Source organism: Ursus arctos, unplaced genomic scaffold (genome assembly GCF_023065955.2).
Source record: "Ursus arctos isolate Adak ecotype North America unplaced genomic scaffold, UrsArc2.0 scaffold_18, whole genome shotgun sequence".
Taxonomy (NCBI): domain Eukaryota; kingdom Metazoa; phylum Chordata; class Mammalia; order Carnivora; family Ursidae; genus Ursus; species Ursus arctos.
The window spans coordinates 28,274,753-28,302,070 of NW_026622852.1; the positions used below are offsets into that span (position 1 = coordinate 28,274,753).

The 27,318-nt window shown below is 47.4% G+C and overlaps 2 protein-coding genes across 7 annotated transcripts in view; both read left to right on the top strand.

Moving 5' to 3' along the window:
* Window positions 1-20,342, top strand: part of LOC113260431 (stimulated by retinoic acid gene 6 protein-like) — a 58,095-nt gene extending 37,753 nt beyond the window's left edge. For both annotated transcript variants that reach the window (XM_057313612.1, XM_026506189.4), the window contains exons 8-19: window positions 7-135; window positions 456-526; window positions 1,924-2,035; window positions 4,944-5,097; window positions 10,234-10,309; window positions 13,636-13,717; window positions 14,055-14,103; window positions 14,537-14,654; window positions 15,722-15,841; window positions 17,052-17,215; window positions 17,908-18,054; window positions 18,846-20,342. In XM_057313612.1, the coding sequence (XP_057169595.1) occupies window positions 7-135; window positions 456-526; window positions 1,924-2,035; window positions 4,944-5,097; window positions 10,234-10,309; window positions 13,636-13,717; window positions 14,055-14,103; window positions 14,537-14,654; window positions 15,722-15,841; window positions 17,052-17,215; window positions 17,908-18,054; window positions 18,846-18,994 (1,371 nt within the window). In that variant the 3' untranslated portion in view covers window positions 18,995-20,342. The remainder of the gene's footprint in view (window positions 1-6; window positions 136-455; window positions 527-1,923; window positions 2,036-4,943; window positions 5,098-10,233; window positions 10,310-13,635; window positions 13,718-14,054; window positions 14,104-14,536; window positions 14,655-15,721; window positions 15,842-17,051; window positions 17,216-17,907; window positions 18,055-18,845) is intronic.
* A 1,017-nt stretch (window positions 20,343-21,359) lies between these two features.
* Window positions 21,360-27,318, top strand: part of CCDC180 (coiled-coil domain containing 180) — a 74,132-nt gene continuing 68,173 nt past the window's right edge. For all 5 annotated transcript variants that reach the window (XM_048222996.2, XM_057313608.1, XM_057313609.1 and 2 more), the window contains exons 1-3: window positions 21,360-26,087; window positions 26,712-26,784; window positions 27,212-27,279. The gene's annotated coding sequence lies outside the window, so the exon portion shown is untranslated. The remainder of the gene's footprint in view (window positions 26,088-26,711; window positions 26,785-27,211; window positions 27,280-27,318) is intronic.

Consider the following 27,318-nt stretch of genomic DNA (forward strand, 5'->3'; position numbering starts at 1 on the left):
TTGCAGTTTTTGGGGAGGTACGAGACGGTCCTGTTCTACTGGCCCTCGCTGCTGTGCCTGGCCTTCCTGCTGGGCCGCTTCCTGCACATGTTTGTCAAGTCTCTGAGGGTCCACCTGGGCTGGGAGCTGCCGATGGTGAGTACCGAGTGCGAGCACCGTGTGCGTCCGCGCGGGTCTGCGCTGCGCCACCGCCCTGGGAGGGAGGCACTATTTTTACTGCTCCCGTTCTGCATGAGGGACCTTGGCCCCTGGGTGGTGGGCTGCATCACCCGAGGTCACGTCGCTGGTCTAGAGCAGAGCGGGATCTGCAACCAGACAGCTCGGTTGTTGAGGCTGTCTCTTAACCACTGTGCTCCCTCTGGAAGAACAGCTTTACCCGAACTCCTGGCCTCTGTGGCAACGGCCTGTCACAAGGGTTTGTGAGCCCAAGCATACCCCTGTCTCTTTTCTCACAGGAAGAAAAGCCTTTCCTGGAAGTTCACCAGGCGCAGCATGTCAAACGGCTCCTGAGGAAGCCCCCCCTGCAGTAAGCCCCGGGTGCCTCACTCACCCTCCGTGTGTGCGCCCCCGGGGACGAGCCCTGAGGTGTGGCAGCCCCTGACATGGCTGGAAGGCCGCAGAGTAGTCAGGACTCTCGTTGGCTAATGACAGAAACTCAACTCAAACTAGATTAAAGCGAGAAAGGAAACGTACGGCCTTCCATATGTAAAAAATCTAGAGGCGGTCAGCTCAGAAGTGGTTGGACGCTATGGCCTCACTGATATAAAAACCACAGCGAGTTCCCTCATTTTCTCTTAGCTCTGCTTTGATCTGTGTTAACCTTGTGGTGAGATGGGCTTCCTCCCCGTGGTGGCCCCCAGAATCTCTAAGCTTATATCCTCATGGTTTAAGCTCACAGGAAAAAGACATTTTCCTTCCTAATAATTCAAACCAAACTCCCATTGTGATTCATTGGATCACATTGGACCCCATGTCTTCCCAAAACCAATTACTGTGGTGAGGTGATTAGAGTAAATGGATCGTTAAGCCTGTCACATATTTGCCATTGGAACTAGCAAGTGGTTCAGCCTCGCTTAACCGCTAGGACTGATGGGAGGGAGCAGGTTCCCAGAGAAAGACTGCAGTGCTGTTACCAATACAAGAGGACATAGCTCATAGCCAAGCAAAAGCACCTGGTCTTCAGTGATCATACAGGTCACCCTATCCCTGCCACTGCCATCGTTGTGTACAAGGGGATATTCCCCAGAGAAGGGACATGGCTAGTCCAAGGTCATACAGTGGCAAAGCTCCTACTTTGGTTAAAACTACATTTGCTTATGTGTAACAGAAAATGCAAAACAACAGTGGGACACCCAAGAGGGAGATTTCTTTCTTTCTCATGTAAAAGAATTCTGGAGGCAGTTTATACTGACCCTGCACTGCCCACCATGGAAGTTTGCTGATCTCTGTCTTCTGCTGCCATTCTTAGTGCTTGTCATCGTGAAGGCTGTGCATGTCCAAGATAGATGCTGGGCGGGCTCCAGCTTGGACCAGCCACCATGTCTGCATTTCAGACAGCGGGCAGGAAAAAAGAAGGAAGGGCAGTGGGGTCCCTCCCAGCTGTGTGAATTCCACCTCAGCACCTTCCCCAAAGTGCCACACCACACTCTGGTCACATCTGATTGGCCTGTGCTTAGTTTTGGTCACTCTTAGCTGTAAGAGAAGTCAGGAGCAATAGCCCTTTAGTTTGGTGAATTGCTATATTGAGTGAAACTGAGTCTCTGTTCTTAAGAATAAGGGGAGAACGAAAACTGGAACCTACCAGTGTTCTTTCTCTACACTACATTCTAAGATGAAACTGGAGCAATGAGGTTATTTTCAGAAGAATCAGGCATTTGTTTACCAACCACAGCCTCTCTTTTCTTGTTATTTATTCATTCACAGCGAGACTAAAAAGTCCTGGTTCCAAACCAGAATCTACGAGTGGGACCCCTGCTTTCAGTTCCCAAGCAGAATGATTGGAACCACTGTGTTGGCTTTCATATGCCTGTACCTTGTAAGTAGATCTGAACAAATCCTTTTCTATGTCATAAATGCGATGGGGCTAGGGCTGGGGTTAGTCTTTAAAAGCTAGGTCAAAACTGAATCTCTGTAAATCAAAGAAGTACAGTTTTTTGACCCCTCCCCCATTTTTACTCCAAGGACACTCTCACCCACATGGAGAATATTACTAATAAATATAGTTGAATTATTTATGGAGACTTCCAGTTATCAATTCCATGTAAAGAGCTTGTAAGATGCCATTCCATTCTAACAACAAGTAAAAATCTGAACAAATTGAAAAAATCAATAGTTCTTCTTAGATGCATAAGAGAAGTCATGGCGCAAACCATTGCCCCTAAAATTGGAGACAGACAGGGGGATAAGAGAACCACAATGGAATGGAGCAAACCAAATCCAGCAACGTACGAGAATTATACACCATAACCAAGTGGGATTTATCTTAGATATGCAAAACTGGTACAATACTAAAAAATAATTAATATAATCATATCAATAACTAACAGGAGAAAAATCACACGATCTTATTAATAGATGCAGAAAAAACATTTAATAAAATCCAACACCAGTTCATGAGAAAATTTTTCAGCAACCTAGGCATAGAGGGGAACTTTCTCAATCTGATAAAGAATATCAACAAAAAATCTACAGCTAACGTCATACTTTATGGTGAGAAATTAGAAACTTTCCCACTAAGATCAGGAAGAAGGCAAGACTGTTCCCCCTCACAACTCAACATTTACTTAGGAAATCCTAAGTAATAAGCTATGTAATAAGACAAGAAAAGGAAATAAAAGGTATACTGATTGGGAAGGAAGAAGTAAAAATGTCTTTGTTCACAGATGACATGATTGTGTGTGTAGAAAATCCAAAAGAATCAACAAAAAAAACTACCAAAGGGACACCTGTCTGGCTCAGTCAGTAGAACATGGAACTCTTGATCTCAGGGTTGTAAGTTCGAGCCCCACGTTGGGTGCAGAAATTACTTAAAGTCTTAGTTCCAACTCCTGGAACTAATAAGCAGTTATAGCAAGGTTTCAGGGTACAAGGTTGACATACGAAAGTCAATTGCTCTTCTATATATCAGCATTGAACAAGGGGAATTTGAAATTAAAAATACAATATCATTTACATTAGCATCCCCCAAAAAGAAATACTTAAGTGTAAATCTAATAAAATATGTACAAGATTTATATGAGGAAAACTACAAACCTGTGTTGAAAGAAATCAAAGAAAACTAAATACATGGAGAGATAGTCTATATTCATGGATGGAAGGACTCAGTATTGTCAAGGTATCAGTACTTCCCAACTTGATCTACATATATTGGGATTGAGCTATATTGGAATTCAGTGCATGACACGTGTCATTAGATATTTGTCCAAATCCATAGAAAATGCAACACCAAGAGTGAACCCTAGGGTGAACTACGGAGCTTAGGTGATAATCATGTTTTAGTGTAGGTACGTTATTTAAGTTTGCTTTCTCAACAACAAAAAAAAATTTTTTAATGTTGGCATAATTCTGACTTTAATATTTTATTAAGCACAGGATCAAAACATTTCATGTGGTCAAAGTTACCTGAGGTAAAATGTCTGAGTCAAAAGTGGGGTCAACATGGAGAGAGAGAAATGGCAAGACCAAATTGCCTTCTGGATGATACCTATATAAATTAATCCTGTGATTGAGTTTTAAATGAATGTATTAGGTAATGCCGAAGTACCACATAAACCCTTAAGTTTCAGTGACTTAACACTATATATATGTTTGCCTATGTAACCATGTCGAGTGAGTGTTCAGGTTTGGGGGGCAGCAGTCCTCCATGTGTTAGTCCATAACCCAGATTCTTCCATCATGCACCTCATTATCCCCAAGAACCCTCACCCTCTGCATCCAGTCAGCAGAAGGGGAAGGTGCATGGAGAAATGCATGTGGGAGGTTTTCAAAGGCCCATGTGGAATAGCACACATTCCTTCCACTCCTCTTCCATGGGCAAGAACTATGTGATGTGGCCACATCTAACTCAAGGGAGGCTGGGAAAGGTAGTCCAGCTTTGCGCCCAAAGAAGGGGAGAACGGATTTTAAAGGACAACTGGAGTTTTTCCCAATGTGAATAACTGACTTGGAGTTATTGTGTTCCTTAAGTCTTTGGTGGTTATCTACTGAATGCCAAGCACCATGCTAAGACATGGAAGAGAAAAGACAGCTGACTCAGCAGAGTCTTGGCCTGGGGGAGACCCATGGTCTAAGAGAAGGGGATACGATGTGCTATGAATTACCTGCCGTGTAAAGAGAGAAAAAGGTGAAAGTGCTCTGAAAATTTAGCGAATTATTCTAGATTGAGATATTGCCTGAAGATGGTAACATTTGAGCTGCACATTCAAAGACAAACAGAATTTGGCTGATGAAGTAAAATGGGAGTAGGAACTCTAGAAGCTTTGGCATGATGGCAGGCAGCATGGAGCCATGATGACAGGATGATGGGAGTGAGCACATGTGACATGTATGCAGGAAACAGCACCTTCTCTAACGTGGTTACCACCAAGACGCCAGAAGGAGAGTGGTGAAAGAGAGGGCTGGAGTTGTCCCCAAGGTCACTCCTTAGTCACCATTAGACATTCATTTCACTTGGATGTAATTAGTGTTTGAAGAGTTCCTTGAGCCCTTGTAGGACCTAGTCTTGAATGCTATCGGGTGAAGAAAAGAGTTTGGGGTGACTCCAAAAAAGTCTTCAAAGAAGTCACAATCCCACTCATCTTGGGATAGCCACCGGCCAGAGTCTATTTCAGATGAGTTTTGAACTTCAAAGAGTTTTGACCTCAAAACCAAAGAGGGATCCATATGTTATTCACCTACGAGGCGGGACTCAGGTGAGACGTTGAAATGTTTGCTCTTTGTACCAGTTCGTTGTCATTGAGCTCTGCATGTTCGTGTATGTGAGAGACGAGCTGGATGTGTTTGAAGGGGAGCTGGAGAGCTACATCACCTCCGTGAACCAGACGGGGACTCTGACCCCAGTCATCCTTCAGGTGAAAGAGTTGATGAGTGTCACCAAAGGTAAAAACCATCCCGCCACCTTTGTTGAGAAAGTGTGGGAAACTGGGAGAGGGACTTATAACTGGTGGCAGGTACGCACCTGGGATAATTATTGCCGCGGTACTGCTACTACCTGCATGAGGTGCCTGGTTTGGGAGACAAGTGATATCTGCCTCGTGGGTGACTAGAAGACCAATGGGATTGGGATCCAGGCCATTTTGTTAGAACCTGTTTGGGGCTGAATTGAACATGCCCTGAGAATTTTCTCGTTTTAAATAGCCTATTTCGTTTTGATGCCAGTGGGAACAACTAAAATCATCGTCTCTTTTTCACTTTGGAAAAAATGAAACAGCAAGTCATGGTTTTTCTTTAGAATTTTATAGGAAAGTTATTTATGCTGTTCAGATTTAATTTCGCTTAGGTCAGGCTGCTATAACAGATTGCCATAGACTGGGTAGTCGAAACAACAAACACTTGTTCCCCAGTTCTGGACACTGAGGAGTTCAAGGTGCCATTAGATCTGGGGTCTGGTGAGAGCCTGCTGCCTGATTTCCGAATGGCCTTCTCATTGTATCCTCAGTGCTGGAGAGTAGGGAGAGGAAGCAGGCTGTCTCCTGTCTCTTACAAGGGCACTAATCCCAAAAGCCACGTCTCTAAATACCATTGTATGGGGGGTTAGGGTTTTGACATATGAATCTGTTCATAGCAGTCACTTTACCTTAAGATAGCAGTTTTCTTTGAAAACGACATTCTAATTCTGTGTCTGTTGCCCACGGAGGGAGGAGAATTCTTCCCTCTTTCCTGCTGAGAAAGGCTCTGGACTAGATGTCAGGTAAACTCCGTGTCGTCAGACAAGTCAAGTCCTCTCTCTTGTCCTCGGCTTCCTCATCTTTAAATGGGGGCTTGGAACAGGGTGTGAAGTGGTTTCCAAAACCCTTTGTAGCACCGACATTTAATGCCCATAAATTACCAAATGTTCCTTAAGTCATGAAACAGGTGTTGTAAATGATATTTTTGCTTAAGACTCATAATCTGGTAGAGTATTGCAACCAGAAGGAAATAGACCTGTGAACTATGTGAGGGAAATTCTCTTTCATGCACGTGACATGGAAAATTACTTTTATGTGAGCCCTGGGGCACCATCTCTTCCATACCAGCATGCTTTATTGTTGCCCTTGAACATTCGTATTCATCTTTAATGTACGTTTACGCTCAGCCGGAGGAGTCCCTGAGTGCCCTGCTCAGCAAGCATAGTCTAATCTTTAAGTTCAGTCATACCAATGTTAAGTCATAGTTTTTATAGTTTATATGAACCCCCCTCTTCTGGGCAAGCGCTTAATGCCAACCTCACTTACTTGTTCTGGGTGAACTGGAGTAAATATATCACCGTATCACTCGTGTTTTACCCCCTCTTTCATGTATTTCTCACATGTTTAGATACTTTGAGAGTCAAAACATAAAATTTTCCCTCCATCTTGATCTTTTCCAGCTTTAACACAGCTGCCCTCTGGCCGAGAGAGACTTTTAAGCTGAACAAGCTTCATCTTTGGGAAGATAAAGGCATTAAATTAAAAGTGTGCAGTCAGTCATGCTCCCGCTGCTGGCTGGAGAGAGTCTGCGCTCACTCTGCTAGTGGCCAGACTCCTCCCATCCTTTCCTTCAAGGATCCCTGTGCCCCCCGGGGTGAGATTTATGGCGGTTTACCTGCATCCTTTGTGATGGTTGAGGTTTGGGGTATAGCAATTGCCTAATCCTGGTGATACCGGGACAGAGACACATTTAAAACTTGGACGGAATGGAGATCAGCTTTCTTTCTTTTTTTTTTTTTTCCTGTAAAATGAATATATTTCTAGGAAAAAATGAAATTATAGTGCAATATAAAATATAATCCCGTTTTAATTATTAGATTTAACATATATAAAATCTCTATAAAATTGCTATAAAAGTGGGGCACCTGAGTGGCTCAGTCAGTTGAATATCTGACTCTTGATGAAGATCAGCTTTCTTTTTCCTTCTTTTTAAGTCAACTTTTCAAAGATATAATTCACATACCTTATAATTCATCCATTTAAAGTACAATTCAGGGGGCGCCTGGGTGGCACAGCGGTTGAGCGTCTGCCTTCGGCTCAGGGCGTGATCCCGACGATCTGGGATCGAGCCCCACATCAGGCTCCTCCGCTATGAGCCTGCTTCTTCCTCTCCCACTCCCCCTGCTTGTGTTCCCTCTCTCGCTGGCTGTCTCTATCTCTGTCGAATAAATAAATAAAATCTTTAAAAAAAAAAAGTACAATTCAGTGGTTTTAGTATATTCTCAACCATCACCATTGTGCGACCATCACCACAATCAACTTTGGAACATTTTCATCACCTTAAAAAGAAATCATGACCATTTGCAATCACCCCCCATTTCCCTTCAACATTCCCAGCGCTAGAATACCACTGTTTTCTGGCTCTGTGGACTTGGCTCTTCTGGACTGCTTATGTAAATGGAATCCCACGATACGTGGTCTTTTTTGATTGGCTCTCTCACATAGCAAATGTTTACAAAGTTCATCTGTGTCATAGCATGCGACCAAACTTCATTATTTTTTATTGCTGGAATTTGTTCTGTTGTATGAATAGACCACATTATATTTATCCATTCGTCAGTTGATGGAAATCTGGGTTGTTTTAACTTTCTGGCTATTATGAGTAATACTGCTGTGAACATTCATCTCCAAGTTTTTCATGTGTTTTCATATATCTTGGGTGTATACCTAGAAGTGGAATTCTGGGTCATACGGTAACTATGTTTAACCTTTCAAGGAATTGCTGGACTGTTTTCAAAAGCAACTGCATCACTGTGTATTCCCACCAGCAATGTATCAGGGGTCCAATTTCTCCATATCTTCACGAACACATGTTGGTAGTTTTTGTTTTTTAATAATAGCGATCCAGTAAGTGTGAAATGGTATCTTATTGTGGTTTTCATTTTCATTTCCCTGATGTCTAATGATGTTGAGAATCTTTTCATGTCCTTATTGGCCATTTGTACATCTTCTGTGAATAATGTCCATGGAGACTCTTTGCCTATTTTTAAATTATTGAGCTGTAAGAATTCTTTATATTATACATAAATCCCTTAAGAGAGATATAATTTGCAAATATTTTCTCCCATTCTTTGGGTTGGTTTTTCACTTTTTTGATGGTGTCCTTTGAAACACAGTTGTGTTTAACTTTGATGGAGTCCAGCGTATTCATATTTCTTTTATCGCGTGCATATCTAAGGAAGCATTGCCCAACTTGAGATCACAAAAATTTATTCTCATATTTCCTTCTGAGACTTTTGTAATTTTAGCTTTTACATTTAAACTTATGATCCCTTTTTGAGTTCATTTTTGCATATGCTGTGGGGTAAGGTTCTAACTTCATTGTTTTGCATGTGAACATCAGTTGCCCAGGACCCTTTGTTGCAAAGCATATTCTTTCTCTATTGAATTGTCTTTTTCATCCTTGTTGAAAATACATTGATGATGAGGATTTACTTCTGGATTCTCAGTTTGTCACATTGATCTATTTATCTGTCCTTACGGCAGTACCACACTATCTTCATTACCGTAGCTCTGTAGTAAGTTTGAAATCAAGAAATGTGAGTCCTGCAATTTTCTTCTTCCTTTTCAAGATTATATTGCCAATTCTAGGGGCGCCTGGGTGGCTCAGTCGTTAAGCGTCTGCCTTTGGCTCAGGGCGTGATCCCGGCGTTCTGGGATCGAGCCCCACATCAGGCTTCTCCAATGGGAGCCTGCTTCTTCCTCTCCCACTCCCCCTGCTTGTGTTCCCTCTCTCGCTGGCTGTCTCTCTCTCTGTTAAATAAATAAATAAAATCTTTAAAAAAAAAGATTATATTGCCAATTCTAGGTCCCTTCATTTTCGTATGAATTTTAGGATTAGCTTGTCAATTTATGCAAAAATGGCATTGGAATTTTGATAGGGATTGGGTTGAATTTTTAGATCAATTTAGGGAGTATTGCCATGTTAGCAAAGAACATCCTATACCTGAACACAGCATGTCTTTCCATTAATCTAAATCTTCAATTTCTTTCAACAATCCTTTGTAGTTTTCAGTGTAGGAGTTGCATATTTCTTCTGTGTATTCTTAAGTATTTTATTCTTTTTGATACTAATGCAAACACAGTTGTTTTCTTCATTTTCAGTTTGTTCATTGCCAGTGTACAGAAATACAGTTGATTTTTATATATTTGTCCTGTATCCTGCAACCTTGCTGAACTCATTTATCAGTGAGTTTGAATCTTTTTTGTTTGTTTATTCCTTAGGATTTTTTAAATATAAGGACACATCACTAGTGAACAGAGATAGTTTTATTTCTTCCTTTGCAGTCTGGTTGCTTTTTCTCATTTATTTTCCCTGGCTAGACCCTCCAGTGCAGTGTTGGATAGAATTGGCAAGAGTGGACATTGATTTTCTTGTTCCTGAACTTAGACGGAAAGCAGTCAGTGTTTTGCTGTTAGTATGACGTTGGCTGTGGGTATTTTGCAGATGCTTTTTATCAGGTTGGGGAAGTTCTCTTCTGTGTCTACACAACGGAGTGTTTTTAATTATAAAGAGGTGTTGGATTTTTTTTTTTAATGCTTTTTGTGGACCAACAGATAAACAGCTTGTCCAGAAGCTTTTATACGTACACATCATCTCCCTTCCCTGGTTCTCCGTCCCTTTCTCGCAAGCACACGGATCACGTGAAAGCAGATTAGATACAACATCTTAAAAACTGACTATGAAAGAATAGTCAAGACCTCTTGATTCCAGTTATCTTTGCGCATGGCTGCTCTTTACTGGGGGCAGCAAATAGAAGCCAAGTATTAATCGTTACACGAGGACGGAAGGTGACTGCGATGTGTATCCTCCCTAATTTTCTCTTCGCATTACTCACCGTAGATGGAAAATCTTAATACCAAAGGAGAGGCTTGTGCAAGAAGTAAAGTATAGCAGGGGTGTGTGTGTGTCTGAAATGAGACAAATATAAGCAAAACTTTACACAAGAAATGCGTTAAAGGAGGTAAAATGTCTTTGCCCAGCCTTTCTGATGTGAACATCCGCACTTTGACAATACTGTTTCTGGCTCATGTTCTCAGACCTCTCCTGTGACTGCTTCTATTTCAGGAGTCTGGCTAGTGACCGTCTTGCCCGCCGCCCTCACGTGCGTGACCTATCTGTTCCACATATTGGCCTGTTACAGGTAAGAAGGCTCTGGGAGTCCTTTGTGTGTCTTCAGCCAGAATTTTCTAAAAATCACTGAGCGTGACAGCAGTGCCCAGTTAGAACCAGGCATGTATAAGCCATCCAGGAACAGCCACGTCTATTGGTAGTAAAACAGAAAACCCCAACCAAAAAGCTATTGATTCGAGCTTCTACTATGAGCTTGGCATTGTGCTTCGAATCTTTTGATTTTCAGGGACGCCTGGGTGGCTTATTTGATTAAGCAGCCACCGCTTGGTTTCAGCTCAGGTCATAGTCTCAGGGTCCTGGGATTGAGCCCTGCTCAGTGGGGAGTCTGCTTCTCTCCTTCTCCCTTTCCTCCTCCCCTGGCACGCATGCTCTCTCTCTCTTAAACACATACATACATACATACATACATACATAAATCTTTTTAAAAAAAGAATCTTTTGATTTTCACCACAACCCTGAGCGGCACTTTCATCTCTGTTTTTACAACTGAGAAGGCTGAGACTTAACAAAATAACTCACCCAGGCCATATCTTCTGCCCTGAGAGGCCTTATCGCTCCTTGTATGCTCAGCATCTCTGTTGGGTGTCAGACCTGCTCTGCTCTCCAGGACTAACCACACTGGGTTCCCAGCAGGTGCACCTGGCTCAAGGGGGGTATCAAAGGAGATCAGGTTAAGGGCACTGGGTGTATCAGTCTCTAGAAGAGCAGAGCAGGAGGAGGGGATGGCCTTCAATATGTAGTGAGCATTTCACTGCAGATAGCGGTTGAATTTTAGGTATCTGCCCTCCCTCCTCTCTGTCTCTCTCTCTGTCTCTCAGTCTCTTTCTGTCTCTCAGTTCTTCCCTCCCCCCACCTCAGTCTCTAACTCACATGCAGTCGCAGGAGACCCAGGGCCATCTTCTTCCCCTCCAAAGCATCCTGCCTTTACACCCTCCCCATTTGGCTGCCCAAAGATTGGGTTTCTTGCAGATGGCATCCAAGTAAGGACTCTTCTGGCACAAAGAGGCCCCAGCTCTCCATCACAGCCCTAGCTTGCTCCCTCTCTCTGCTTGCTTGTCCTCGGACCCCGTGGGTGGACTGGACACTGCCGCTCTCCCCTGCCTTACCTGATGCGGGCATATGCCTGCTCCTTCCTTCAGTGGCCTGCAAGTACCTGGGAGATTATCAGTGAGACATTGGACCACAACCAGTCACAACCATCTTTTAGAGCTGGCTGCATTGGCATGGGTAGAGGGCACAGGGAAGAGAAGGCTGGCCCCTCCCTCCCATGCCTGTCACTGAGGACTGATGATCCCTGCCCTGTCTGCTTTACAGGCCCATGGGGCAAAGGAAATAGTGGATAAGAAAACCCTACACCTGGATAGCACTAGCACTGTGCCAGTATTTTTCCTTTTCTTAGAATTATTCCAACCTATATGCTGCCTCTTTTTTTAAAAAATGTTATAAAAAATATTTAGTGTAAAGTCTTTCTTCCATTCAGACCCCAGTTTGTTGCCCCAGAGCTAAACATTATTCATTTTCTGTATGCTTCCAGAAATTTTCTATGCCTCGTGCAACTATATCCGTGTGTTTATATTCCTGGTGGCATATTCTCCTCCGGTGCTGCCGAGCTGAAACATAATGAAAACCACAGATGCAATTTTGAATTTTCTAATAGAGACTAGTAAAAAGGTTAAAAAGGAGGTGAAAATAATTTAATAATATATTTTATATAACCCAACATACCCCAAACCATCATTTCATCATGTAATAAATATACAAACTACTAATGAGATTTTTAAACACTCTTTATTTCATATTAAGTCTTCCCAATTTAGTGGTCATAAATTTGCAAAACATCCTGAAAAATGCTAGAGATAGGATGTGGGGGGAAAAGCGGGACACAGATGTGAATGTTGACTGTGAACATAACCATCACTGACCTAATCTTTATGCAAAGGTCCAGGCCAAGACTAGCACATGGGGAAGGCATGCAGAGGTTTGCGGGGGTGCTGGGAGCATGAGGGACTGTGGTTCCCTTCTCAGTTTCCTTTATGTTGTAATAAGGTAGATCTATCATTGAAGGGGTTCCATTATTACCTGTTTTGAAATATTATGACATAAGTCATACATATTCATCACAGAAAAAATATGAAAATAGAGCAAATTGAAGAAAATAAAAGCCACACGCAGAGTCTCAACTATCCCGTTCAGTCACCATTAAGACTAGGTAACTACATATTATTTTTACAAACTATATTAAGATTTTTCAATCGTCAGGGAACTGTGCATGACCATGTTAAGACCACAATGAGGCATCCCCTCACGTCTGTTCGAATGGCTAGTACCCAAACCACAAGAAGTAACCAGTGTGGGTGAGGGTGTGGAGAAAAAAAAATCTTCATGCACTGTTGGTAGGGATGTAAATTGTGCAGCCACTGCGGAAAACAGTATGGAGGTTCCTCAAAAAAGTAAAAATAGAATTATCAGGTGATCTAGCAACTTCATTCCTGGATATTTATGGGAAGAAAACAAAAACACTATTTCAAAAAAAAATATTTGCACCCCCATGTTTATTGCCACATTATTTACAATATTCAAGATATGAAAATAACCTGAGTGTCCACTGATGGATGGATGAAGGGGCAAAGAAGATGTCACACACACACACACACACACACACACACACACACACACACACACAGTGGAATACTATTCAGCCATAAAAACAAATGAAATCTTGCCATTTGCAGAACATGGGTGGCCCTTAAAAGGCATTAGGCTTAGTGAAGTCAGTCAGACAGAGAAAGACAAATACTGTATGATCTCACTCTGTGTGGAATCTAAAACAAACCAAAAAAACACCATGCTCACAGATAAAGAACAGATCTGAGGTTGTCAAAGGTGGGGGTGGGGGTGGGTGAAGGGAGTCAGAAGGTATAAGCTTCCAGTTATAAAGTCAATGTCATGGTGATGTAATACACAGCATGGTGACTCCAGGTAATAGTACTGACCTGCATATTGGAAAGTTGCAGAGTGTAGATCCCAAAGCTCTCATCCCAAGAAAAAAGCTTGTAACTAGGCGAGATGATGAATGTTAACTAGACTCATTGTGATGAACATTTTGCAAAATACACAAATATCCACTCACTATGTTGTACACCTGAAATGCAATGTTGTATGTCAATTATATCTCAATTTTAAAAGTATTTTTAAAACATTTTTAAGGCTAATGAGAACCATCCCACGAGCTGGCCACCATCTCCCTCCACAGGCTTTTCTGTGTACAACTGTTGAGCTCTAAGTACATAAGGAGCCGTGATTATGAATGTTCCTAATTTCCTGTTTTTTCTCTAGAAAGCACATGAAGAGGTTGTGGGCAGGAAATAAACACTTTCTCCCTTTGAAGTTCCATAATCCTTCCTCGGCGGAGAGTGTGGTAAGTCCCCCGAGGCCTCTCTCTGCTCTGAGACTAAGTGATGGCTGAATCCCACTCTCCTGCAGCTGGGACAGGGGCAGCAGCCTGGGAGAGGAAGAGCCCTGGACGGGGAGTCCAGAGGCCTCACTTCTAGTATGCTCTGCTGCTGGGTGACCCAGGGTAGTCACTGTCCCCATCTGGCCCTCGGTTTCCTCACCTGTACAATGATGACAATCATGACACCTGCCTTGGTGTGTTGGTGGGTGAACCTCCGATGAGGCGGGGATGCTGGACCCATGCGTTAGAGGTGATCAGTGTTCTCTCCCCTCTGAGACCCCTTTTTCTTTTTAAATCTCAGGTGGCCATTGCAAGGTACTCTGGCTGGCAAATAGCCTACATTCTGTGGGGTAAGTGTCTTCACGTGACCTATTCAATTCAACACCCATTCCCTGTGGAGTCCTGGCTGTGCGTAGAGAGAAGAGAGGCGACGCGAAGCAGCCCTTGTTCTCTCTCCTACAGGAGGGACGGAGAATCCCACACTCACGTAGCTACCATTACTTCCTGTCCTAAGCCCATGGGCTGGAAATGCTAAAGGCAGTGGTGACGGAGAGGAGGAAGTGACTCTCCACACCCAGGGCAGGACATGAATGCTTTCTGGTGGAGTTGACACTTGAGCTCCATCTGGCAGGGCGAGCAGAAGGCGGCAGGAGGATGGTCGTGCCAGACGGAAGAAACAGCACAAGCAAAAATGCCCGGCGGGTAGAGGGGGGACTTCAGGGAGGGACATGTATGACTGGGTCGTGAAGGGCCTCGAGTGACCGTGGGTCCCTCGGCCCACAGGCTACCTCATCATCCACGTGGTGCAGAGCCTGTGCGGCATGCTGATCATGTACAGCCTGGTGTTGCCCGTCATCCACAACCAGGGCCTGGAGGTGCTGCAGGGACTGGGCATCGGGACGTAAGTGCTGGGTGGGCTCCCTGTCGTTGCCCGGGGCCCAGGAGCCGGTGGACCCTCAAAGCTGCTGTTCAAAATGCCCCTTCCCTGTTGGGCTCTCACTAATTCCTGAACCCATGCTCTCAGCTCCTCTGACCCAAGGATGGGCCAAAATAGCAACTCACCACCGTGGGAACCTTATAGTTCATAACATTTCTCCATTCCCGCTGTTTGGTGGGGCGCTCGCAGTTGTGTCTGTGGGGGATATGCATGTGTCCATTTTACAGCTAGGAAGATTGAGGTGCAGGGAGGTGACATGAGAGTCAGGGCAGTAGAGTGGAAGGAGAGAGGAAATCTGAGCATAGGTTCTAGATCAGCTGTGTGACCTTGCGTAAATTGCTTCTCTGAGCCTCAGTTTGCCCATATGGGAGATAAAAGTGAAGGCTGACATTACTGAGAATTCGTCACGCATCTTTTCTCTTAAGAACCCTTTGAAGATTGGGTCTCATATTAAGGCCCGTTTTTCAGACAAGGCAACAGAGGCACAGAAGGCTAACCAATTTGTCCAAGAAGAGACAGGGTTGGGAGCTAGCAATCTGAAGCCAAGGCCCCATGTAACTGCTGCCCCCCATGGCCGCTCAGGGGGTGCAAACACAGGATGTGGCCTCTCTGGGAACTCCCTGCTCTGAGCTCCTTGGTTCCATTCTCCCCTAGAGCCACATGGGAGGCTGGGCAGAGCCTGCCCGTCCACTCTCATGGACTTCATGAGCTCTTGAAAAGCTCTATGCTTTTCTTTGATTTCCATGCTGTTAGACACGCAGCTCAACTGCCATGCACGGACAAAGGGACGTAATTAAATCCTGGAGTTCTGGTCTGCAGCCAAAAGACCTGACTCTGTGGCTTTGAGAAAGCCCTCTGTCCTCGTGAGCCTCAACTTTCCATCAGACAGTGGAATACTCTGGAGGCATGAAGCCCAGAGCCTGAGCTCCTATTGTCCCAGCAGACTGTCCCATCTCTGTCCTCTCTATCACGGGGCATTGGAGAAGGGCTTGGACAAGGCCAGCTCAGGACGGTCTCGCCCTGTGTTTCAGCCTCACCATATCCATCGTCCTGGGTCTCATGATCCTGCAGGTGTGGATCGCCACCACCTTCTTCCTGCAGCCGAAGATGAGCACGGCTGACAAGCAGAAGCCCTTGGCTCTCAACAACAGGTGAGGGCCAAGAAGGGAATGGGGGTTGGAGGCTTTGGCTTCAGCAGCCTCTCGTTCCTTCCTCTTTCCCCTTGGCAGGTCCCTGGGTGGACCATACCTTCCCTGAGAGGGTGAGAGGCTGTGGTTCAGGAGTGGGCTCTGGAACCGAACTTTCTGGGTCCACATCCTGGCTCTATGAAACCATGTGACCCTACACCCATGAAATGCAGTTTCCTCATTTTACAAATAATTGTGCATCTCAGAGAGGTATACTGAGCATGAAATGTGTTAAAATATGAACTTAGAACAATAGTGCCTGGTCCAAGGTGATCCTTTGTAGTTCACACATTCAAAGCCCTTCCCTCAGGTAGGAAACAACGTGGCCACTAAGGATACAGAGATGTCCCCACATGAGCTACTTGCGGAAGCTCATAGTCCACGGGGGCTGGCAGACACAGACACATGGCGGCCGTGGACTCCAGAGGGGGTGACAGCCTCACAAGAGCAATGCGGGTAATGGAGAAAGAGAGGCTGGAATGGTTCATTCAGCCGCAGGCGGGGCGTTTGAGCTGAGCTCGGTAGGGTGGTGCCATTCCTACAGGTAGCACTGAGGAGAGGGCATGGCCAGCAGCCCTCACGGCACAGATGGAGGCAGCCAGCCACGGAAGGATAAGACGTGTTGAGAGAACAGTGAGAATCCAACATGGTGACCATGGAGTAGCCTTGGATGGTGGGGGCAGAGAGGGCGCACGGAGTGATGACCCCAGAAAGAGCCCTCTCAGAGATGGCGCAGAAATCCAGGATGCCGAGTTTGCCCAGGAAACCACAGGATCCAGTGGTCATCTGGGAAGTTTCCTTTGGAGAATTTGGAGCAATTCCAGTGGGGGGCAGGTCACTGTGACAACAGACAGTGGGAAAGCCACAACCTCTCTGTAGCCACAAAGCCAGCTGTAGCCACAAGAGGTTTCTTGTCGTACAGGAAACCTCAAAACCCAAGGATCCCATGAAGAATCACAGCCACCACTGACAATCGCCCTGCGCTGGGCTCAGCGCCTTCTGTGCTGTATCTGAGCTGGTCCCCATACCAGTGCTGTGTGACAGGGATGATCACGGTCACACGGCTGGGAGATGGGAGCCACGGGATTGGACCACAGGCCTGGGGCCCTGAGCCAGCCTGCCTGGCCACCTCCTCCTACTGAGAGGGTGCTGCCCCTGCTGCTTCTGTTTGCAGGAAAGCGTTCCACAACTTCAACTACTTTCTGTTCTTCTACAATGTGCTGCTGGGCCTGGGCGCCTGCCTCTCCAGGCTGCTCATCAGCTGCGTCCTGGGCACGTGGCTGATCGCGCGCATCGACAGGACCATCATGCAGAATGGCTATGAGGGGGCGGACATGGGTGAGTGCCGGTCCCCGGGGGCCGTGCGTTAACTCCGGGGTGGGGGGTGGGGTGGGCTGGTCTTGCAGCTTTGTGGAAGCTGCCTGCAGGTCGGGTTCCAGAGGCCAGGACTTCACTCTTCCTTCTGCTCGGAACTCAGCTTCTCATGGAGACTATAACGCTGAGCAGAAAAATCATTCAGCCTAATGGTCAGAAGAGAATTCAGGCTAGTAAATGGCTGCTATTTGACAGACCTTCGAAGGTATCATGGAGAGCAGTAAGAAGTACTAGAATCCCACCCGAGCTGTTAGAAGCTAATTAATTTATGAATGCACAGCTCTGAAAATTTTGAGAAAGAATGCATCACAGAATTACTGGTGTCATTAGCTGGAAACATAATTAAGAAAATGGTCTGTTCAGTTGAAAGACTCCCAAATCAAGCCATTTCTGTAGAGCAAAAATCATTTTGGTTTTCTTTCTGCATCCATTCATTCACTCATCCGTTCCTTGTATGCCTGGCAGCCTCTCTGTATGAGCCCCAGTGCTCCTCCCGCTTTCTGCTCAAGCTCTCCGCAAAATGGATGCATTAGAATGCCATCTTGAGAGCACTTCCAGCTCTTTATACCTAACTTTCTAGATTCTCAGTGAAAACAGGGGCACCGTTTAGGACCAAAAGCACAGGCTGCTGGCCTGACCTGCCTTCTGTGTTTCAGGGTTCAGTGCCTGGACCGGCATGCTCTATGTGGATCATTATCATACCAACCCTGTGCTCGTCAGCTTCTGTAACATCCTGCTCACAGGGCACAGGGAGAGGAAGCTGCAGCGGGCCATCAAATACTGGTACCTAAATCAGTCAGCAGGTAAGCCTCCCATCTGAACCTGTGCTGGGGTTGGACAATAGGCAACAAGGACCCTAAGCTTCTCTGGGAACCCCGAGATGTCCCAGCTTCCCCCTTCCCTGCTCCCCTTCCTCCATACTCCGTGCCCTCGGGAACCTTCTACTGAGGAGAGCAGGAGGCTTAGCCCCGCAACCAGCCTGGCCAGTGTACCTCTGAGGCCTGGGGTCCTTGTCCTTCTAAGTGGGCTCCTCCCATGTTCCTAGAAATGAGCTCTAGTTCCGCTGTCTGAGACCTCCAGTCCCTTTGTTTGAGACCACCCATATCCTAGGCTTCAGGCCAGGTGACCTCCAAGATGGAGCTGGCTTTTGCTTACCACAAGCTCTTCTGGCTACCATATCCTGCTCTCTCAAGGGTCTATACTGTCTATCCCACCTCTCCTACCCTTATTACTCTGCTCTGCCTTCTGCTGGGAAGCCCACCAATTAGCCATGTCTTGTGAGCACCCTTCTTTTTTTTTTTTTTTTTTTTTAATAATGATTTTTTATTATATTATGTTAGTCACCATACAGTACATCCCCGGTTTTCGATGTGTGAGCACCCTTCTGGGCTGTGTTCATCACTGTTCCCAACTGCAGACATCTGGCTCTGGGACAGACCCACATCCCTCCAGCCGCCCTCATGTCCCCAGAAGTCCTGGTCCAGCTCCTTCTCCTGCACCTCACACCTACCAGTCAGCTTCTCCTAGAACTTCTGAGAAGGACAGAGACAAGGTGCCCCATCCCCTAAGTCTGTCTGCTCTGGTTCACTCTTAGGTCCCCGAATCTCCACCAGGTCCAGGACGAGGTGGCTCCTGCTGCAGACCCTGGTCAACAACCCAGGATTAGTCATGCTCAGAAAATCAAGACCAGGTCATGGTTCCCGGGACTTTCCCCAGATTCTGTTGACTTGCTCAGAGAGCTGATGGTAACCTCCAACATTGCTGCAAGCCCATTCCAGGACGACTGCCCCTGAGACGAGGTCCAGGCTACCCAGCCACTGTCCCCGGCAATGTGATGGGGTGCAGTCACTGTCCACCGCATACAGTGCCGGGCGCTCACGGAATGGCAGCTGGGCTGAACCATGAAGTCTCAGGTCTAATAATCCACTCCCTAGGTGAAAAGATCGAGAACTAAAGAGAATTTCTGTTGAATCATCTTTTCTCAATAATGATTTCCACTATCCATGGTTAGGAAGCGGTGTTGGGGAGCTCCATGTGGACAAGACTTAGTTTGACCACGGGGTAGAACTTCGTGTCACTGAAGAAGGTGGTAAAACGTCTGCACCAGGAGAGCTTAACTGTTTGACAGAGTTTTTCCCTGGAAGAAAGTATGGCCTTAATCCAACGGCATCCTCATTGCTTCCCCCTTTCCAGGCCATCGTGGTGGGAGAGAAGGAAATCCATGTCCCCAGCCTCTGATAGGGCGAATAGGCAGAAGTTGGGCTGTCCCTGCCATGGTCACTGGATAAGGAACAGATCAGAATGGGTCTGGGCCTTGGTCACAAAGAAGATCTACAGATCCGACAAGGAGGGTATCCCCTGGAAAAGCTGTCTATCTGGGGAGGCAGAGATGGGAGTGGGCAGGCATTCTAATTGGGAGCCAAGAGCAACAGTGTAGGAGCAGGAAAGCCCCAGGCATGTTTGAGGAGGGAAGTCCTCTGGTATTTGCAGTGCAGGGCCTTGGGGCCTGGTTAGATCACCCAGGGAGGCCCAGATGCCAGGCTGGGAAGCCTGGATGTTTCTCTTTGTGCAGAGGGCCCAGTACTTACCCTGAGTCTTCATACCCATGCATAAGGTCTTTGGTGGCCCGGGACTTGTGCAAAGTGACCGAAGTCACTCATGAAGCTTGGGCAAGTGCCAGGAAGACCTCCCAACAGGGGGAGGGAAGTCCCCATCTACCTCACAAGTCCCAGAGCCATTAAAATTCAATAATCATTATTGAGCACCTACTATAAACCTAGTCCTGTGGCTAGATGTGTTTGCCAGACTTCTCTCTCTTAATTTAACCTATGCAACCTCCAAACTTTGTCATTCTGCTTTCAGAAACCGAGACAACTGGGACTAGAGTGTTGGGGTCCCCACACCATCACTTTTAGCTATGTGACACCAGCTATATGACTCTGCTTTTCTGTGTTGCTTTTTCCTTATGAATAAAAAGGCCAATGCCTGCAACACCCCAAATTATTTTGAGGATAAAATGAGCTAATACACACAAACACTCTTAAGCTAGTGCCTGCTACATCCTACACTCAATAAATACTAGTTATTGTTATTTGCAATGTTGATACTTTGCGGTGATGTGATTAACGTCTGTTTACCTTTCAGGATGCCCTCAGCTGGGAGAAAGGAGCCAGGGATGGTCTCCCCTGAGCTAGTTGCCTTGCAGATCATTGCTGATTTTCCTCAGGACCTACACTCACCAGCCCTATTTGCTTCTAGACCTACTGGTAGACTTGGCCCCAGAAGTCATCTTGGCCAGCGAGGGAGAGTGTGGGGGTCTGCCCATGGCCAAGTATATAGACCCTAAGCCTGGCACATCAGAAGTCATCTGTGATCTCTCAGGTCCCAACCAGGGAGGAGTGGCCACCACGTACCTGACAGGCTGGGCCCTTTAGGGAATATCTGTCTTAAAACGAATTGTATAAGGAGAGGCAGGAATGCTGGAGACCCTAGCGCAGAGGGATCGGAAATGTTTATGGAACAAGGCCCAGCAGTCACCTTGAAAGGGACCTTACAATCTTTGCCCCACACATGAAGCAAGCAGGAAAAGGAGCATAGAGGTCATGGGTGAGGCTCCTCTAATGTAGGTCAAGAGGACACATGGAGCCCCTAGAGGGGGACTGAGCCTGGAAAGTCCTGGGACTTTATCCATTTGCAAATTATCTTCCTCTGGTCTTGTCCTTCCCACGTGCAAGGTTTAATCTCTTGACATTTATTCCTCTACTTAGTGCTGATGCATCTCCAGAGACTGAACTAGAAAACTACAAGTTCCTAATGTCTGGCCAAAAGAAACCTCAACAAGAGAAGCAGAGAATGTTTCCTCTTCCTTCAAAGCTGTAGAAAGACAGCCCCTGTCCTGGGGCAGGAATGGGCCTGGCAAGTGTTATTTCTAGACATGTATATTTCTGTGGTTGCTATGCCTGTGAACTCTGAACCCCAGGTGCTCAGAGGGGCTGTCTCTGCTCCTGGCCCAGGTTGGTGATATGCCATGTCCTCTAAGGAAGGGGGACTTGGAGGCCCCCTCCCTTCTCCCACATACAGTAAATAAGCTGGTGACCCTGCAGGATTTCTTAGTTCAAGGAGGAATGTGAAAGTCTGTATCTCATTTAAATTAGCATAGGAAGGGAACAAACCAAACTTTAATTCTCAGGCTGTAAAAAAAAAAAAAAAAGGATTTTAGCATAAGAATATTCAAATGGACCCCTCCGCAGTAGGTCAGTAGGCCTTGGGGAAGAGCAAGCAGCAAGATGAAGCAGGGTCACCTCTTATTCTGGCCTCCAGGGGAGCCCCAGGAAAGACTCACGATGTTCTCCTGCACCTCAGAAGGGGTAGCTGACCCAGTGCACTCCGAGGGCCCCCGCTGCTGCGGAAGAGGTCTCACAGGAGCTGGGCTCTGGAGTGTGACCTGCCGCTGGAGCTGGGCTCTGTTGGGGGCTTGGTGGCTGGCTAGAAGAGAGGCATTACCTTGATGGGCCTCCCCCAGGGTCATGGTCCACCCTGCCCTGTGCTCCAAGCACTGTGCTGAGTGCATGGTGAGTCAACAGTACCCAGTTTGTCCCTGCCATGTGAGTGATCAGTTAGCATCACCTATCTCACAGATGAGGAAACTGAGTCCTGGAAGCCTAAGGTGAATTGTCCCAGGCATAGGACTGGTCAGTGATGGAGCTGGAATTTCACTCCCCAGGATCTTGCTTAGTCTGAAGTTTTACCTTCAGCCCCGAGGGTTCAGCCCCTGCCAAGCCTGGACACGCGCTCAGCCCTGAATTCTTGATGGCCGATTCTTTTTGGCCTTGAATGTTCTGCTGGCCAAATAGGGCTGGAGCTCCCGTGGCAGGACAAAGTGTAGCTACAGGACTGAGTGGCTCCCCTGAGCCTACCAGGAGCCACAGCTAAGGTGTCCCTCACGGTTCCTGCCCAGAAGCCGGAGTCCAGGTGCCCCAGCGGTCACCAGGCAGCGAGGTCTGGGGTCAACCAGGGAGTCATGGCCAAAGGCTCTCTGGAGTCAGCCACCAGGGAGAGTCTGTACTGCTCTTGCTCAACTACTGTCTGGGCGCACCTCCCATTCTCCCTGAGCCATTCCATACCCTGGAACCCGGCCTCAGCCTGCTCCTCGGGCTGCTCCTCGGGCTCAAGGTCATGATGATTTGCAGCCATGTGGAGCAGCTGAATCTCCCTCATTACTTTGTATTCCCAGGGCCAGAGGGAAGGACAGATGCAGACAGGGCCTGAACAGGGGGTGCTGTAGGGACATTGTGGGGGTGAGGAGAGGGCAGGAGGCCGGTCCTGGGTCTTTGTACACATGGAAACACTCCACTTACATCCAGGTCCTACCTATTCTCAGAGGTGGGTGTAAATAGCCCCTCCTTAGGAAGCTGGACCTACCCCACCCACGAAATTGATGGGTCTCCCACTACTCTGTTCTCAAACTCCTAGGGAGTGTCCTGCCTGGGGGGGGGGGGGGGGCTCAATTCCAACCCCCCTCCCCAGTGGTCCCCCGGCAGTGAGAGCCACAGATGTTCACCTCGTTCCTTTTCTAGAGGTTGGTCTGATTCGCCTGGGAGGCAGACAGCCAGGGTCCCTCAGAAAGAACCGCCCCCCAGCCCATAACTAGCCTCCCTTCCCCGCCCCTGGGGCGGTTGCACTACCGCCGATGCCCTCCAGGGAGCAGGGCATGCACAGAAAACACGACTGGGACCTAGGCCAGGCTCTGGGCTCCAGACTCCAGAGAAGGGGGGACGTGAGAGCTGCAGCTCAGGGACAGGCTAACACAACCCACTCTGATGACAGACAGGGAGACTAAGGTCTCAGGCAGGAAGTGACTGCCCAGCCGCTTATGTGTTGCCTGACTTGGAGGAACCCGACCTCTCTCTCCCCTCCATGGGCATCTGCTGAAGGAGAGGCTGAGTCACACTCCTGCAGCTTTGCCATCGGGCAGCCAGGGAACCAGGACATGCAGCTTACATGGTGCCTCCATTCAGGCATCCCTAAGAGGAGCATGACACCCCAGCTCAGGAGAGACCTGCCAGGTGCGGTGACCTTAGGACTCAGGAGGGGGCTCTTTCCTCCCAAACCCTGGCATCCTGGCCCTGCTGCCCTGTCCCAGGTTCTCTCACCTCCAGATAATCCTGCATCGCAGGGTCCGGGGTCCCTGGGGCAGTGAGAAACATGCCAAGGAAGGGGAACACCCTGTGCCATCGGGGTGGGAGAGGGGATGAGCTCTGGCTCTCAGGTGCTCCCAGGGAATGCCCCCTGGAAACTCCTTACCCTCAGCGTCCGCCCCAGGGTTGCCATGTGGACCTCCCTTTGTTCTCCTCCTGTCGCCCTCCAAGAACACCAGACTCCTGCTAATCACCTCCTAGGGCCTGCTTCTGGCAATTACGGGGTATGTGATCCTGGGTCCTTATCACCTCTAATGGGGGATTTCTGGTATTGTGGCAACAGGAGGCAGAGCTGGATGGGGAAGGCCTTGGCGTGGAGGCCTCTGTTTAGGGGGGAAGAGCCCCTTCTTAGAAGGCATCCTCACCTGCTGCTGCTGCCTCTTCTGGGATCTCTGGGGGATCATCTTCAGGGTGGCAAACTTGGAGATCCCCTCCTGCCAGGGTCAAGGACAAGGTCAGTGAGGCCATTGTCCCCTCACTCCATTTCTCCCAAGATTCCCTAACCTCATACCCTGGACAACTGACCTAAGTCAGTTGCTACCAGTGCTGCTCTGTCTTCTAGTGTGCTCTGATTCTAGAACAATCCTGGCTCCGATACTCACCTGACATGTGGACTTGGGCGTGTGGCCTGGCCTCCCTGGGCCTGTTTCCTCTGAAGAGTGTGAGGAGAACTCCACCTACCTCACAGGGTCTCTGAGGACTCAGTATCATATTACTCCCATCATTGTTCTCCTCTCACACCCCAGCACATTCCTTTCCATCCTTCAGCCTTGTCACCACCCTGTGAGGCCTGCACCATAGGATCATCACCTTCCATTTTCCAGATGAAGAGACAGAGCCCCAAAGAGGGGCGGTAATTTTCTCAGAGGCCTACAGAGGAGAGGCCACCCCCATCTCCAGCCCGAGGCTGTGCCCTAGCTTTACCCCAGCCTGGCCCCACCACTGACCTGTCCTCTGGGCTCGCAATGGGAGTCCAGGCCCCCAGCCTGGCCGAGCTGTGGATGAAGAGGGACAGGGGTCTTGGGAGCCTGGCTGAGTGGCCCCTGCCTACCCCAGCCCACCGGAGTTTCTGCCACCCAGGCTGGGCCTGAGGCCGTGCCAACGGCTTCACCTCTTCAAGGTACCTCTCAGGACGTTGTCCTGCACAGCAGTCTTCCTTCATCTATGCAGAAGGGGGCTGCTGAGGTGCCATCTCTGACTGACAGGAGGGGGTAACCAGGGCCCAGGGTGGGAACACCTTGCTTCCTCTTTTTGAAGCTTCTGACTTCCATTCAGGAAGGATCCACCAAGAATCCGTCAGTTCCGCAGACTCTTAGAAGGTATCTAGGACGTATATCATGGTCAAGGAGACACCCAGACGAGACTCCTGACTGTGATTAGCAGTAGTGCTTGAGGCGCAAAGTAGGAAGTCACAGAATGCACACCTACCTGTCCCTGGTTCGGCCATCTGCACCCAAGGCTAGGCAGCCATTTGTCCACATGGCCCATGGGATTCTCCTGCAGTTCCCACTCTGGTGCAGGTAGGGTGCCCTCCTCTTGGAGATGGGGTGAGTACTGGAGGAGCAGCAGGGTCCTGGCTTCCTGAGGACAGGCTGGGCTTATTTAGGGAAGAAAGAAACCCCCACCGATCCCCAACAGCCTGGACCAGCATGGAAGCTAGACACTGCTAATTCTGCCAACTCAGCAACTCCTCCTGGAACAGCCCAGCTGCCACCACTGTATCCCATGACCAGAGCCTTCTGCCCTGCAAGGTGCCCCCCCCCCCAACCTGCTCAAAGACCAAACAGCTCCTTCTTTTTGTTAACGTAGACAAGACTGGAATTTTTCAAAGATACTTTAAGTGAGAAATAAACCACACCACGCCTGGTCCCCCTCCCCATCCCCTTCTCTGTTTTCAGACTTCTAGCCTCCACTCTACCTGCCCAGTGAGTTGTCTTTGCTACAAAGCTTTTGAAATTTCTGGGAGCTCTTCCTGAGGGGAAGAGAAAGAAAAGAAGGAAGGAATATTGGGGGACTGATGGGAAGGGTGTGAGTGCCAATACTTTTTATTTGAGAACCCAAAAGATCAAAACTGTCCAGATGAGGGTTTCCACTGAGCTCAAAGGACTCCATGGGCCCGGGGAGGGGAGCTTTCATGTTGGTCTTCATGTTGGGGCTTCCATTCTCATTTCTTCCAAGCAGCATTTTTTCGACCAGTTTTGGTTCCAACTGGACATAGAATGTGTTGTTACAAAGCGAACACTCAAAAACCTCCAGTTTGGCTCAGCCCAATCTCTGACATTGAAGGGAATGGATTCCTGAAGCAGAATTGGTGGCCTCAGGTTCCAGGGAGGCTTAGAGGCCCCGCCCCCAGCTCAGTCCCTGTCCTCAAGTCTGGCTGCCTCCCAGAAGGTCCCAGCTGAAAGAAGGGGCAGTGCAGCCCTGTGGGAGATTCCTCATCTCCCTGCTCCTATGGAGAGAGTCCTCCCACGTGGAAACTTCTCCCCATGTCTTCTTCAGACAGCGAATGGCATGCAGTGAGGAAAATCCAGCTTTCCTGGAAAAGGGGGGAGAATGAGCTGTGAGGGGAAGCTCTGCTTTCTCTAGCTGAGCCCACCTCACCATGCACACCTGCTCACTGGACCAATGGCTCTGCTCAGGTGAGTTCTTTGTAATCCCCCCACCTGCCACCTCTGAGCACCCCAAATCCTCTGGAGCCCCATGGGAACCCCCATGCAATCAGGTGGGTCCACAGGGTGCTGGACCTGGTGGGCCTGGAGACACTGGGGAGGAAAGAATTACTCTTCTATTTTTCCCCCTTTAGCTTTAGAATGTATTGTCAAACTTTTTAACTTCACAATTTTGTCATATTGGGACTGAGCCTGAGCCTCTTTTCATATATTTAAGGTTATTTATATTTCTTTTTCTATGAACTGTGTACTCATGTCTTTGGCCAAATTTCCCACAGTGTGTCTGTTCTTTGTCTTATCAATTTCCAGGAGCTCTTTAGGTACGAGGGATGTGAGCCTCTTTGTAATATGAATTGCAAATATTCATTCCCAGTTTATTATTTTTTAATCTTTTATTAGGATTTTTGTGGTCAGTTTGGTGGTGTTTTGTGTTTGTCTTTGTTGTCTGTGTTTGCTTGTTTTGCTACGTATCATTAAGGTGTTGCTTCTCCCCAAACTGATGTATGGATTTATACAGCCACAGTAAACGTATGTCAGCAAATATCTGGTGGATATTAACTACATTCTTTTAAAATTTCTATTGTTTCAAAATAGAAATACAAGTGGCCAAGAATAGTCAAGACAATCTTAAAGAAGATCCAAGTTGGAGGGCTTACACCACCAGATGGTAAGCCTTAGTATAAAACAACAGTAATCAGGGCAGTGCACTATAATAGTGCAAGGACAGACAGAAGGAGCAATAGAGTCCAGCTGAGACCTGTACATACAGACATTTTGTATATGACAAAAGCACACAGAACAATGGAGAGAATATAGTTTCAGTAAATGGCCCAGGGTCACTGGTTATCCATATGGGAGCAAAATTAATCTTGACTCCTACCCCATCCCCCACCCATCATAAACAAAATCAATTCCAGGTGGGTTTTAAATCTAAATGTGTAAGCTTAAAACAATAACATTTGTAGTAGATAATTTAGGAGAATATTTTCATGACCTGGGGGCAGGCAAAGATTTCTTAGGACATAAACTACATTAACTATAAAGACAAAAATTAGTAAATTGGACCTTATTAAGAATTTCTCTTTGCCTTCCAGAAAGTTAGAAGGCTAGAACAGAATGGGAATAAGCACTTGTCATATACTTATCTGGGAAAGAGCATCAGGTAAGATATGTAACTGACTCCTATGAATTAATAAGAGAG